Below are 15,091 nucleotides of genomic sequence, written 5' to 3' on the forward strand. Positions count from 1 at the left end.
TCTTGAAGTTTTTGAAATTATAAGTAGGTTTAACGGTAAAAATACTCTTTTCCCCCCAAAATGAAAAAAAATATCAGTTTCTTTCCTTTAAAGTTATAAAATAACAAGCATATACAAAGATAAAATTATACTTTGACACCTTTAAAATTTTATAATTTAGTTTTGACCCACTAAAGATAAACTTCTGGCTTCGTCTTTGGCTATTATTTGGGTCAGAACTAAAATTATAAAATTTGAAAAATGAAAGGACTAAAATTGGAAAATTTTAAAAATATAGGGACTAATTTTGATCAAATTAAAGTATAATACCGAATCCATCACTTTCGAAAAATACAGGGACTAATAGTAAAATTTAACCAAAAACTGCGTGGAACCCATAACTGTTTTTCAAAAATTACTTTTCACTTTTTCTATTTTGCCCACTCCACCCCCGCCCCCCAAAAAAAAAAAGAAAAAACTTTCTACTTATAGTCAACCACTAAACCCCGCCAACTAACCGTTATTAAACACATATTCCTCAATAAACCGCCAAACTATTAAAAGAATTAGAATCTATAAATGCTCATTAGTGGCTGACCCCTCCATTTTTTTTGCCTTTTTGGTCATAATTCACTATTTTTTTTTTGAAGTGAGAGTATAGAAGGATTTGTAAGTACCTTTTTGAAAGCTAAGCTTGTGTCGGTTACCTATGGAGAGCCCGATTCCGACGGATTTGAGTTCATCGGAAGTTTTGGGAGACTGTGAAGTGGCGGCGGCGGCGGCGGTGGTTAGGGAATTGATGGAAGTGATAGAGACCGTTGGATCTTACGCTGGATTTAGGAAGACTCAAAGGAAGGATTGCTTGAATTTAGTGAGGAGATTGAAGCTTTTGGTTCCATTGTTGGAGGAGATTAAAGATCAGGTCGGTAACCCATTGGGTGTTTCGGGTATGGATTCTCTGGTTAGTTTGAAGAAAGCATTGCTTGGAGCAAAGAAATTGTTGAAGAATTGTAACCATGGAAGCAAGATATATTTGGTAAATCACTTGGTTCCAATTTTTTTTTCAATTTTTTAATATATTTTGTGTTGATTTGATTGAGGAATTTTGCGTGTTTTGTTTGTGGAAATTATTAGGCAATGGAAAGTGAAGCAGTGCTGTCTAGATTTCATGGTGTTTATGATAAATTAAACCAAGCGCTTGATGGGATGCCTTATGATGAACTTGGAGTTTCAGTTGAAGTGAAAGAGCAAGTAATTTTTCACCCTTTTCTTTTGTTTTTATTCCTTTCAACCCAGAATCTGCTGTCTTTGTTCTTTTTTTTCTTCATCTTCTTTTGCTTCTATCTGGTTTCATAAATTGCTTTAGAAATTAACTTTGTAAGTATGGAATAACTGATAATTTCTGGGTTTACTTGTGAATTTTAACTGAAAACTCTAAATCAATCCATCTAACAAGAATCCAAACCCGAAATGACCTAAACCAGATCTAAAATGACCTCGAAATAATAGATGAAAGCACAGTTATTATAAGAGGACGAGAGTTTAAATGTGTATTATCTTTTGATTTAAAGGTGAGACAGTTTACGAATAGTTTAGAAATTGTACTAAGAAAATACAAGTCTGTTAACGAGTATGAGTCACATGATATGCAAATTATGCGCGGAATCTGTTAACTGAACTTAAAGTCACCGGAACTTAATCTATCTTGTCTGTAATTGTATTGTAACCTTAAAAAAAATGAGTTGAACTTGAAGTTAAGAACTTAAAATGGACGTGGCTCGAGAAGCGAGAGTCTCAAATTTGATTTGGCTCGAGCCTAAAACAACCCGAACTGAAAAGATTTGAAAACTTTAAAATTCGAACGATCTAAAACTAACTCGTCCTCTTGGATTTAGTTCTATATATGGGTTTAAGAGTTGCTAATTCTTGTTCTTTGTTTCACTTTGAGGTCTCTCTTGCTTAGTGTTTTCCAAAAGCAAGCATATATGTTCATGAAAGTATCCAAATATTCCCACTTTTTACCCTTTACATATTGTACTTTTTGGCTTTTAGGTTGAGCTAATGAGAATGCAACTTAAAAGGGCAAAGAGGCGAACAGATACACAAGATATGGAATTAGCAATGGATATGATGGTCGTTTTCTCGAAAACTGATGATCGAAATGCAGACATTGCTATACTCGAAAGACTAGCAAACAAGCTCGAGTTGCATACAATTGCGGATTTGAAAGCCGAAACTGCAGCTATCCGAAAACTTGTGAAACATAGAGGTGGACACAATGAAACCGTACAGCAAATCTTAGACCTTTTGGGAAAGTTCAAACTAATCGTGGGGATCGATGAGACCGTTTCGCTCGATGGTCCGATTTCGACGAGAACTCTTCGGAGGTGTCAATCTTCATTGATACCTAATGAATTTCTTTGCCCCATTACATTGGAGATTATGACAGATCCTGTTATTGTGGCAACTGGACAGGTAAGATAATATTGTTGGATATTGTTGATGTGTTTTTGGTTGTGGACTTGACCGGGTTCGGAGTTCGGGTGTGTTTGCAATATACACGTAAGATTCGGGGCATAAGAGGGAGTTTGTGCTCCAAAACAAGTTTCGATGCTTAAGTAGATGATATAAGAGCTCGAGCTAGTTCAATGCGGTAAAGATGTAGGGACTATAAATATATGAGATAAAAGTCGTAAACCCTAAACCCGTAAAGTTAAAGTTTCCTTAGGCCTGAAGCTATTACAATTTGCTCGTAAATTTGGTTAAACCTTCTTACATGTTGCAAGAAAACTGATATGATTGTTGTTGTTGTTTTTGAAGACCTACGAAAGAGAAAGTATTACAAAGTGGCTAAACTCGAACCATCGAACCTGTCCAAAGACTGGACAGACCTTGGATCACTTGTCTCTAGCACCAAATTTCGCACTCCGTAACCTTATTCTCCAATGGTGTGAGAAGAACAACTTTGAGCTGCCAAAGAAGGATACCTACCCGTCTTCCGATACCTATTCAGCCGACCTCATGGAAGAAATCTCCTTGTTGGTTAAAGATCTATCTTCAAGCCACCCAAACGTGAGACGAGACGCGGTCATGAAAATCCGAATGCTATCGAAAGAAAACCCGGAGAACCGAATTTCCATCGCCAACACAGGAGGAATCCCGGGTTTAGTTCAGCTATTGTACTATCCAGACTCCAAGATCCAAGAACACGCAGTCACTGCACTATTGAACTTATCAATTGATGAAACAAACAAAAGGCTCATTGCTAGAGAAGGTGCCATTAAAGCCATCATCGAGATCCTTCAAAACGGCACCGATGAAGCTCGAGAAAACTCCGCAGCGGCTTTATTCAGCTTATCGATGCTTAACGAAAACAAAATTCATGTGGGAAACTTCAATGGGATCCCACCATTAGTAAGCCTTCTTCAAAATGGTACCATCAGAGGCAAAAAAGATGCTGCCACTGCACTCTTTAACTTGTCTTTAAACCAAGCCAACAAGTCCAAAGCCATTAAAGCCGGCATTATCCCACCATTGCTTCGTTTGCTCGACGATAAGAACTTGGACATGGTCGATGAGGCGCTCTCAATCTTGTTGCTTCTCGTGTCACATCCTGAAGGACGGAATGAGATCGGACGGTTGTCGTTTGTTGAGACATTGGTGGGAATTATTAGGAGCGGGACACCGAAGAACAAAGAATGTGCCGTTTCAGTACTCTTGGAACTCGGGTTGAATAATTCGTCGCTTACATTGGCTGCACTTCAGTTCGGTGTTTATGAACCGTTGAGAGAGATCGCCATTAATGGGACAAATCGAGCTCAAAGGAAAGCTAATTCATTGTTGCAGCATATGAGTAAGTGTGAACATATTCCTTGAAACTTTCTTCAAATGGTTCCTAAATTGTCTCTGCAAACTGTAAGTTTACGCCCAAGTAAATGTTATTCCCTGTGTAAAACAAGCTCCATTGCAGTATTTTTTTAACCGGTCACTTTGCTAGTCATATTGGGATTTGAATAATTCTCGAGTTGACTTGGTTTGGACACAAAATTAGAAGTGTTCATGCGCTAAATCGAGACCCAATTAAATATTAGGCTAAGTCCAAAGGTTTGCTTGAAATTTGAGAGTATTTAGACGAAAAATGGGTTTAAACAAAAAAATAGGCCCGCTTAAAATATGAGTTGGCTTGAACATTTAAGGTCTAAGCTTGACCCGGCTCAGCCTGTTTCAAAGTTTATAACATATTATATTATATTATATATATTTTTATATTATATAATTTATAACACATTTAAAAATTAAATCAAATACATTGTATTATAATGTAAACATTAAAAAAATTGTTAATACCTATATATGAAATTTTAATAAACGAAAAAATGGATAAAATTATTAAATATTAAATTAAAAATAATATAAATATATATTTTTTAAATTTAAAAAATAATATGAGCGGGTTTAAAATAAGTTTGAATTACTCATTCACAAATATGGGTGAGTTTGAGGAAAATTTTAAGCTTATATTTCAGGTTGAGTCAAGCTTGAGGGAGCGTGAATGTGTTAATATAATGTTTTAAGCCTGGCTCGGCTCATAAATATCTCTACTCAATTTCAAAAGTTTTAGTCTCTATCCCGAGCCTACCCGACCGAATGACTCGTTTTACTATTAAAAATAAAAATTTCATTAAATTTAATTATAAAAATATAAATTTTAATATAAAATTATTTTTATACTTTTTATTATTTTTATGTAAAATGGGTCGGGCTGACTCAAAATTGAAAAAATATATAAACTCAAGTTTGGCCCATGAACACCTTTAGACAAAACTCTTTTAATGTTATTTTTTCCATTCACAAAATTAACTCTTTTAATGTTATTTTTTCGATTCACAAAATTTTAAAAAATTTGAATTATTTTGATTCCAATTAATTATGGATTTAAGTTATTTTAGGTTTAGATTATTTCGAGTTTAAAGTATTTTAAATTCATTCGGTTATTTAAGTCTGAGACTCAATTTTTTCAAGTCAAATCATTACGAATCGAATTATTGTAACTTCCGATCACTTCAAATTTAAATCATTTCAATTTCAAATAATTCCGAGATCAAATCATTTCGAATTTAGCTTGAATGGTTAAGATTGTCAATTTTTTTACGAATAAATAAAATTTGGATCGAATTTCTAAATTCGGGTCAGAGTCCTAAACTATAAAACTGGACTGAATCCAAACAAAGTTTAAGCCCATTTCAAGAAAGAAGCCCAAGAAAAAGATACCATTTTCTAACGAAACGTGGCACACTACTATTAGTTACATGACAAAAATTGTTGTTTGGAGAGAAAGAAAATAGAATATCCCAAATTTCCACTTTTTCTTTACGGTCTGTCTCTCCGTCTCTCTCTTGTTTCACAAGACAAAAAAGCGCTCTGTTCAGTAAGAAATTAGAATCCCCAATTTTCATTTCCCAGGATTCTTTACTTATAGAGAAGGAAAAGAAAGGAAGGGAAATTATTTTTATTTTCGTATTCATCAAAATTTTTCTAGGGTTAGGGTTTTTGATTGATCTGAAAGAGGGAAGATATGGGTGCGGAAGGGGATTCGAGTGAGTCACGACCCATTGGCAATGTAGGAGAAAAAGAAGAGGCAGTGACGGTTAATATCCGCTGCTCGAACGGTACAAAATTTACGGTGAGGACCAACCTTGAATCAACCGTTGGATCTTTCAAAGCTCTTTTGGCTCAGAATTGTGATATCCCAGCTGATCAGCAACGATTGATTTATAAAGGGCGAATATTGAAAGATGACCAAACCCTTCAAAGTTATGGTAATAAGTTTTAATTGATTTTAGAATTTTGTTTGTTTTTTTCTTGATGATTTTTTTTTGGGTTTATTTTTTAATCTTTGGTATTTAGAGAAATATTGAAAACGGTGAAATTTCTTAAAAAATTAAAAAGGGTACTGGTAAAAAGTTTTGATTGTATTAATAAAATGCTTGATTTTCTTAATTAGAGTATTTAGGAATTAGACTGTTTTTGATTAAGGCATTTGGATATAAATGTTATGTATGTGATGCTTACTTTAGAAGATAAATCTATTTCATAGGAGGGGGTAAAAGTACCACAGCGTCTCCTGTACTAAGAGTCTGATTATATTTTTCTTATTAGTCCTCGTAGGTTCAATCAAAGAGCAAAATAGTCTTTTTGTTAAAAATTTCATCCATTTTTACTGTTAAAAATTGGCACACCAAGTGTAACTCCGGTTATTCAGTAGAAATTGATGAAAATTTTAACTGAAAGGATTAGTTTGCTCTTTGGTTTAATGTACAATTACTAATTTGCTTATTTTTTAAGTAAAGGGGGGCAAAATGCAATTTGACTTTTAGTACAAAGGCCTTTATGGTGCTTTTACCCATGGGAGGGTTAAGTAAATTTGTAATATGTGAACCTAAATTTATGCTGAAGTATTTCACTTTTTTTAATCCTTATTGAAGGTTTGCAAGCTGATCATACGGTCCACATGGTCCGTGGTTCCGCCCCGTCTTCGTCTACACCTCCTTCTGCAGCTACCACAAATGTTGCAACTCCTAATACAACACCTGGGGTCACGCTTGGTGTTGGTTCTAACGACAATGCTGGCCTGGGAGCATCGTTATTCACTGGACTCAATCCACTCGGTAGCAATGGAGGTTTCGGTTTGTTTGAATCCGGACTTCCTGAATTTGAACAAGTACAGCAACAGCTAACTCAAAATCCTCAAGCGATGAGGGAAATAATGAATACACCTGCTATTCAAAGTTTGATGAATAACCCGGAGTTAATGCGCACTTTGATTATGAGCAATCCCCAAATGCGTGAAATAATTGATCGGAACCCTGAACTTGGGCATATACTTAACGATCCTAGCACTCTTCGGCAAATGTTGGAAACTGCAAGGAATCCTGAACTCATGCGTGAAATGATGCGAAATACTGATAGGGCCATGAGTAATATTGAATCCTCTCCTGAGGGATTTAACATGCTTAGGCGTATGTATGAAAACGTTCAGGAGCCGTTTTTGAATGCTACGACTATGGCTGGAAGTAATGTAGATAGTCCAGGTTTGAACCCTTTCGCAGCCCTATTGGGCAATCAAGGTAATTCTCAAGCTCGAGATTCACCAAACAACACTTCTACTACTGATTCCGAAACTACCCCAAATACGAATCCTCTTCCTAACCCTTGGAGCAACAATGCTGGTGGTGGTAAGGTTCAGCCTTCTTTACTTCATTGAAGCATGATCCCAAAAGCTGTCGGTCTTAAGTAATTTCGGTAACATGCACTTGAATATTGATCAATGCTTAAACTATAATGACATTATACTGAGCTTATTCAGTTGTGTGATGAATGTTTTGATTAAGAATTAATTTAAGTATAGGTTGCTGCCCGTGTTTAATGTTGCGTGATTAGTAATTATATATTTTCTTTTGACATTTTGCAATATGAATGAGGGATTCTTTCTTTTTAGCCATTGAGTGAAGAATTTGTTCTTATTTAGAAATTTTGCATGGTGAAGTAGAGCGACGGCTTTTACAATATTTTGTCTGAGACTGCTTGTTGCCATGTTTAGTTTTTCATGATCATGAATTACTAAAGCGATGGCGTTTTTCAATACAATATGTTCTACACTATGTTACTGCAGTTTTAGTATGAAAAGTTAATATACGGCGAACTAGAATTATCTAAACCTTTTTTTCTTTAGATGCCAACTATTGTTTCATATCTGTGTGCTGCAAATTGTCAGGGGCAGCCCAGACCAATACTGCTGCAAGGTCAAATCCTGCTACGGATGCTAGGACACCCGGTATTGGTGGTCTAGGAGGGCTTGGGCTACCAGACATGCCGCCCATGCTGAATGGAATGCCAGATGCTTCTCAGTTGACACAATTGTTGCAAAACCCAGCTATATCAGAGATGATGCGTAGTGTAGCATCTAATCCCCAGTATATGAATCAGGTACTTTGAAGAATCACTTCAATCGAGAGCTTGTTATCTGTTCGTTTTCGTTATGTTAAGAATTTGTGTACTTTTTTAGATTATGAATCTCAACCCCCAACTACGTGGAATGTTTGACTCGAACCCTCAATTGAGAGAAATGATGCAAAACCCTGAAGTACTTCGTCAGATGTTTTCCCCTGAGACAATGCAGGTATATCCTAAGCCGCTTGCATCTCTGATTTCTCTTTGAGTACGTGATAAATGATTATTACATGATTCTATGGTTTTGAATCTTTTGTTCTTTATGTAATCTCACCTTAGCTGATACGGTCTTTTAGGCATTTTAAGGCTACCCCAGTGGATAATATCAAGATTATTTTATTACCAAGTTTTGTGGTAAAAGTATCATGGAGGCCTTTGTACTAGGAGCCAGATTCCAATTGCATTTTGCCCCCTCAACTTAAAAAATTGGCAAATGAGTCTCTGTTGTTAGATCAAGGAGTAAATTGGTTCTTCTGTTTCATTCACTTCTATTGTTAAAAACTGGTCCCTATATGTCAGCATAAGGTACATGTGGCACACCACTTGTCACTATTTGATTATTTTGTTAGTCATGCCATTTTTTAATGGTAGATATGGATGAAATTTTTAACAGAAATGGCCAGCTTGCTCTTTAATCTAATGTGCAGGGATTAATTTGCCCATTTTTTGAGTAGAGAGGGCAGAATGCAATATGACACCCAGTACAAGGACCTCTATGATATTTTTACCCTAGTTTTGTTTTGGCAGTAAACTCACCCCGTTCACCTTCCCTTTGCCTTTTTTTTTTGTCTCTTGCAGCAAATGCTAACTTTACAACAGTCGCTTCTGTCTCAGCTCAATCGGCAGCAGTCTACTCAGTAAGTAATAGTACCTATGTTCCATTGGTAACTAAAACCCGGATTGCTTTGTGCTATTCTTGTTTTTAAGGTTGTCCTAAGACTTGTTCTTGCTGCTGTTACAAATGACGTATAATGATAAATATAACATTTAAATCTTTTGTCAATTTAGCCATTCTTTTTTTGAGCTAAATTTAGCCTTTTACTTTTTTAAAAAAGTCGAATTTTACCATCACCTTGCAAAAAGAGTCAAATTGTTTTTTTATCGGAAATACTGACTAAAACGTTAAATTTTTAAACATAGAAGCCCGCATGGCAACCCACCTATACTTCATGCTATTTTTTTGAATTTTGAATTTTTGAATTTTTGAATTTTTATCATTTTTAAATTATTTGTTAATGTGACATATAAGACAAATAATGTCATGTCAACATAAAGTACACATGGATTGCCATGCCAACATTGTTAAAAAATTAATGTTTTAGTCAGCATTTCCGTTAAAAAAAGTGATTTGACTCTTTTTTTACTTAATGGCCAAATTTAATTAAAAATAGAATAAGGGCCAAATTGGTAAAAGATGTAGACGTTGAGGGTTAAATTTATCATTACACCGATTTCTATAGTGAATTAGTGTCTGTTTCTTGATTGGACTTAGATTTCTTGTACACCTACCATAATAATTTCTAAATTGTTGTTTTAGATTTGGCCATCTGAAGGATTTAATAAAAATAGAATCAAATTCTTTTTCTGTTCTTAATATTTTTTATGTGGGAACTTACCTTGATGATTATCATCACTTTTCTAACCGTAGCTAGCATTCTTACAGGGATTCAACGCGGAGCAGTACTACTAGAGGTACAAAATACGAACAAGTCCAAACTGTAGTTACAGATTTTTTCGATAAAGTGCCTGAAAGGGCTCTGTTAAACATCGAACTCTCTAGCTTGTGTTGCCACCTTCTCTTAACAAGCTCTTATTTCGACTATATTTTACACTTCATTTTGTTTTATTGCATTTCCAGGAGCACCTGGTACTCCTAGTCTGGACTTGTTGATGAATATGTTCGGTGGTCTCGGTGCCGGTAGCCTTAGTGTTCCCAACCAACCCAATGGTTAGCATCATTATATCTTTTCATATTATATGAAAACTTCACTTTCATTAAATTTGCTACACTACTAATACCATCTTCGTTGTTTTTTCCAGTTCCCCCAGAAGAACTGTATGCTACACAATTATCACAACTCCGAGAAATGGGTTTCTACGACACTGAAGAGAACATTAGAGCACTTCGTGCTACTTCTGGAAACGTCCACGCTGCAGTTGAGAGACTTCTCGGAAATCCTGGGCAGTAATGCCTCGAAATATTCTTGTAAGATTAGTTCATTTGGCTTGTTTTCCATAGCCAACCACAGATTATCGACATGCCTGCTGATCCCCTTGTTCGTGCGTGTTTGGTAAGCAAGTAAAACACATTGATGACGATGATCCCGAGAACTTTATATCAATAGGCTTTGTGCGTAACTTGGATTGGATCATTCAAGTACTTGCTTATGTACATACACATCAGATTATTGTTTTTTCTTTGTTATAAGAACATAAAAAAAGAGGCTGCTTATGTCATTGTGATTTTTGTTCTCCATTGCTTTTGGATTTTCAATGGAATCTTACTGGGAAAATTTTATTCATGCATTGAATCCGCCCGATGCAAATGCAAATGAACTGTGCGAATTAGCCATTCGAAGCTTTCATTTTGATCCAAAGATTAGTCCTTTTTCATTCATTGATATAAGTTTCTTCTAGCCCCAGTATTGAGGTGAACTTGCTTGTTCTCTCATATAAAGTTTGAAAGGTTAAATTCTGTTATTAGTTTCCAAGTATTGGTAATCTTCTTTGTTAGTCACCTAATTATGAAAAGTTTTAAAAATGGTCATGTAACTATCCGATTTTTTCTTTTTTAGTTGCTAGTCATTAAATGGTTAATGGAAAAATGACATGGGTTAAAATTGGCATAATTCTATCTTTAGCTCTCAACATTTATACACTATCTCAATTTAATTTTGATTCTTAAAAGTTTATCTCGCAACATTTACACATTATATAGTTTTATCTTTTTTGTAGTTTTGTTTCAACTGAAAAGCTAAAAAATCAACTTTATTAGTTAAATTTGATTGAAAATATATCAAAAATGGAAACACTCAGAAATCCAAGATAATAATTTTAATTTTTTTCATTCTTTTAATATAAACTCTCAATGTCACAAGGGCAAATCTAAAAAAAAGACAATCAAATTATGCAATTTGTAAATATTAGGGGTTAATCTTTTTAGAATCAATACCAAATTGACACAATGTATAAATATTGAGGGCTAAAGTTACTATTATGTTAATTTTAAAAGCTGCCAAATTATCATTCGACTTGTGTTCAAAAAAGAAAAAGTCGAACAGTTGTGATCTTTTTATAACTTTTCATAATTGGACTACTACTAATACAATTTACCCTATTATACAAAAGCAATTATTTACAAAGGGAACTTTGAAATTCATGCAAGTTTTTCATTGAGCAGTGGGTTTAATTTAAAAAACATGTTAATGCCAATATAGCATAATATCTAATTTTCCAAATGTTGGGGGAGGAATTATAGAAATACTCCAAAAACTAGAGTGTCATGATGTAATATTCCCCTCGAAACTAAAAATTAAAAAGTTCAAAGGTCTAAACGGTAAATTAAACTACTTCGTTAGAGGCAAAAGTTCCTTGCCTATTGAAAAAACCGATCTTTCTCTCTCTATTTTCTCTATTTCTGCGTTTGAAATGAGCTAAGGTAAAATGTCTTCTCTATCTTTGTTTTAATTCAATATTTTCTATATATTTTCCTCTTGCAGCACTTCATTTGCTTTATTCGTCTCCTATTTATGTTCTTATTCGTTAGGTAATTGTGAATGTTTTGAATATGATCAACTTCAATATAATTGCATAAATATTCCCATTTTTGTGCTGATTTTTGCATTTTGATTCAATGGGTATTGTTCCTTTAATGCATCTTGAAGAACCTATGTCTTGAAAAGTTGATTAATTTGTGTTTAAGAAAACACCCTGGGTACTGGGTCTTTTGTATTTTTTGCAATATGTGATGTATTTGTATCTTTGATTGATATAATCTTCAATTGAAATAATCTTCAATTCTGACTTTTGTTGGGTTAAAATGTTCTTTGTTTGATTTGAGTGAAAAATGACCTAATTTGTTATATTTTGTATTTGCCCAAGTTTGTATCTTGTTTCTATTTAAGAGAAATTCAAATTTAAAATGCATTCTAAATATTGTTTAATGAATTCCATATAAAATTTTATGGAGCTTATTTGAAATCTGTAGTTTTCTTTGTTTGGAATTGAAAAAATTATTGATTCCAAACTTGAGGATCCATTTGTAAATGCATTTAAGTATGAACTTTATTCCCAAATGTTTTGAGTTCCGGTTTTGATACATTAATTTGGTTAGAAATCCCGACCTTAGCAATAGTTCACCATCTATGGTGATTGTTAATGGATCAGGTAAAACTATTTCAATTTTGACAGAGCCGAGGGCAGTGTACCTTGCTATTGTTAGCAAAACATAGGTAGTTTTCCTTGATCCTTAATATCGAATTGCCTCGATATTCATCCGTAATTACTAACTAGAAGAGATTCCAAACCATAGATCATTCACTTCCCTCGAGACATGTCCGGCTAAGGCCAAACTCGTTGCATGAAAAAACTCCTTTATCTTGTGAAAATCAGCCAGATACTTTGTTCTTTTAAAGTATTTTGAATAGGTTGTTTTGTATTATTGTTCTCAGACATGACCCCGAACATGAAGAGAAGGTTCAAGTGGTAAACGTTATACATGATAAAACAAAATGTGATATCACAATCATAAAATTTCAAGGGATTGTCTTACATTTGTGTGAATTTCATTTTATGTTACTAAAAAAAAATGGCCTGTTAGTATAGTTTCGTTACTATTTTTGCTATTATTTATGCCATGATCTGCTTGGTTTTTATGAATCTGATCAAATTTTACGTTATTTTCGGTTTAAGCCAAAAGCTAACACTGATATGTTTGTTTGTCTGGGCTTGTGCTTGTCAATTATGGAAAAGCAGTATGCATTAAATTCCAAAAAGAAAAGCTATATCTGGTCATTCAGGTCGGAAAAATTATCCGTTTTTAGTTTAAGAACCGCATCTTCAGTTTTGATTTGATTTCAGTTATATGACCATGGTCAATTTATTACCTTGATCAGAAAAAAAAAATCACCAGATGGGTCAACAAACAATAGACTCTAAAGTTAGTGAATACGGGCTGCGGAATCCTGAAAGTAACTTGCCGACTTGTGATAAGCAACCTCTGGTTGGTACAAAGAAGACACCATTAAGAGATCTGCAGAACGAAAACAGAACTGTGCCGTACTCAACGGGAAGCTCTTCATTTTCTAAAGATAGAGGACCTGTTATCGATCCTGCTAAGGTTTCTGGAAATAAGAGACCAGCCCCTGAATGTCCTGTGAGTCCTTCACGCTGCCAATCTCCGAACAGTAGTGCTATAAACGGGCATCTTGTTTATGTGCGTAGAAAACCCGAAGCAGAATTAGCGAAAAACTGTGCTTTGGACTGTAGCAGCACAAGTAATTGCCAACAGCCGAGGCCTGCAGGTGGTCAAGTGGAGGAAATTAACCAACAAAAGCCCCAAATAAAGGAGCCTAAAGTTTCTTGTTTTCCAGCATTTGCACCACTTCCGATGGCGCCCTTGACAAGTTCATCTGCCAAACCTTCAGTGCCCATACCTCTCGGAAAATCTGCTACGAGATTAGCACCACCCTTGGAATCCAATCAACATACACTCGATTCCTCAGCCTCTGCATTGGATAGTCCGAATGGATTTAAGAAGCTTCACTGGGAAGAGCGGTATTATCATTTGCAGATGCTATTGAAAAAGTTGGACCAGTCCGATCTAGAGGATTATACCCAGAGTATGTCCGTATTTTCAATGAATCAATCTTACCGGTAAAAATACCATGGAGGCCCCTGTAGTAGGAGTCGGTTGCATTTTGCTCCCTCTACTCATGAAATGAGCAATTTAGTCTCTATATGTTAATCAAAGAACAAATTAGTCCCCTGTTAAAAATTTTATCAATTTGTTCTGCTAAAAACTGGTCCCTATACATATAGAGACTAATTTGCCCATTTTTTAATAGTAAAAATAGATGAAATTTTTAACAGAAGGATGAATTTGCTCTTTGATGTAACATACTGGGATTAATTTGTCCATTTTTTTAGTAGAGAGGGCCAAATGCAATCCGACTCTTTACATAGGCCTTCATGGTGCTTTACCAATTTTACTGTATCTACTCTCCCAATCGTAAAAATCTTATGTTACAAAGTCATTTCGTGTTATGTTGTCAGTGCTTCGATCACTTTCTGCAGTTGAACTCAGTAAACATGCTATAGAACTCGAAAAAAGATCGATTCAGCTCTCACTGGAAGAAGGTAATTTACGTGTGCATCGTGTATTACTTTTTCGTACAATTATCTGTATGAATGTATAGATATACTGTGTTTATAAATTATAACATTCCATCATCATAATCAGTCGGTAATTATCGCAATTAGTAGCATTCATATTGTTCTTTGTGCTTTATTGTTCTTCCCCGTTGTTACAGCAAAAGAGTTGCAGCGTGTTGCCGTTTTAAATGTCCTGGGAAAAACCATGAAGATAGCTAAAGCACCCTCGAATCAACCGGATCAATCGTACAAATAAAAAGTATCACAAGGTAACCAATGTTGTAAGTTGTAATAGAAAAACCGGTGCACAAACGTGCGCACTTGTTCTGATCTTCGTTCTTTGTAGTTGTTCTGCAGTTGCTGGCTAATGCGGTATTTACTGTAGTTTTATCTTGAAAATTCCGTGTATTTTCATAGCGAAAAGGTACGGACAGTACACTTAAAACTGTATTGTCATATGTGTTCTGAAATGATCCTTTTTTAAGTTTCTTTCTTCTTTAGCTGTTGAAAATGATCCTTTAAGTTGCTTGTATTAAGCCTAGTTTGCACTGTTAAATTTGGGTTTCATCTATTTCAGGGTCAAGTTCAAGCATACCTTTAATGTCAATTCTTGCATTAGTTTGAAATGATTTCAATTCGAAATGATATAAGCTTAAAATATCCGAATTTTAAATAATTTGAATAAGTAACTCGAAATTACCTAAACTCAAGTGTCAAATTAAAATGACTA

General features: G+C 34.8%; 3 protein-coding genes across 8 annotated transcripts; all 3 read left to right on the forward strand.

The window, feature by feature from the left end:
* The first annotated feature begins 485 nt into the window (after window positions 1-485).
* Window positions 486-3,979, forward strand: LOC107908614 (U-box domain-containing protein 15). Its single transcript, XM_016835837.2, has 4 exons — window positions 486-1,015; window positions 1,114-1,230; window positions 2,032-2,454; window positions 2,800-3,979. Exons 1-4 carry the CDS (start codon window positions 689-691, stop codon window positions 3,853-3,855), a joined length of 1,923 nt encoding a protein of 640 aa, XP_016691326.1. The 5' UTR covers window positions 486-688; the 3' UTR covers window positions 3,856-3,979.
* A 1,279-nt stretch (window positions 3,980-5,258) lies between these two features.
* Window positions 5,259-10,511, forward strand: LOC107908613 (ubiquitin domain-containing protein DSK2a). The gene is made up of 8 exons (XM_016835836.2): window positions 5,259-5,798; window positions 6,465-7,214; window positions 7,754-7,965; window positions 8,045-8,158; window positions 8,788-8,846; window positions 9,653-9,681; window positions 9,848-9,937; window positions 10,030-10,511. Exons 1-8 carry the CDS (start codon window positions 5,555-5,557, stop codon window positions 10,176-10,178), a joined length of 1,647 nt encoding a protein of 548 aa, XP_016691325.1. The 5' UTR covers window positions 5,259-5,554; the 3' UTR covers window positions 10,179-10,511.
* Window positions 10,512-11,527: 1,016 nt separating this feature from the next.
* LOC107908612 (uncharacterized) lies at window positions 11,528-14,861 on the forward strand. Of its 6 annotated transcripts, none has more exons than XM_016835834.2 (6): window positions 11,549-11,647; window positions 12,964-13,007; window positions 13,104-13,829; window positions 14,263-14,346; window positions 14,520-14,630; window positions 14,708-14,861. In XM_016835834.2, exons 3-5 carry the CDS (start codon window positions 13,121-13,123, stop codon window positions 14,615-14,617), a joined length of 891 nt encoding a protein of 296 aa, XP_016691323.1. In that variant the 5' UTR covers window positions 11,549-11,647; window positions 12,964-13,007; window positions 13,104-13,120; the 3' UTR covers window positions 14,618-14,630; window positions 14,708-14,861. The 6 variants fall into 6 exon arrangements, with proteins under 6 accessions (XP_040945223.1, XP_040945224.1, XP_016691321.1 ...); XM_016835835.2 differs by having other exon boundaries at window positions 14,719-14,861; XM_041089289.1 differs by lacking the exon at window positions 12,964-13,007 and having other exon boundaries at window positions 11,528-11,647.
* The last annotated feature ends 230 nt before the right edge of the window (window positions 14,862-15,091 follow it).

This window comes from Gossypium hirsutum, chromosome D02 (genome assembly GCF_007990345.1).
Source record: "Gossypium hirsutum isolate 1008001.06 chromosome D02, Gossypium_hirsutum_v2.1, whole genome shotgun sequence".
Taxonomy (NCBI): Eukaryota; Viridiplantae; Streptophyta; class Magnoliopsida; order Malvales; family Malvaceae; genus Gossypium; species Gossypium hirsutum.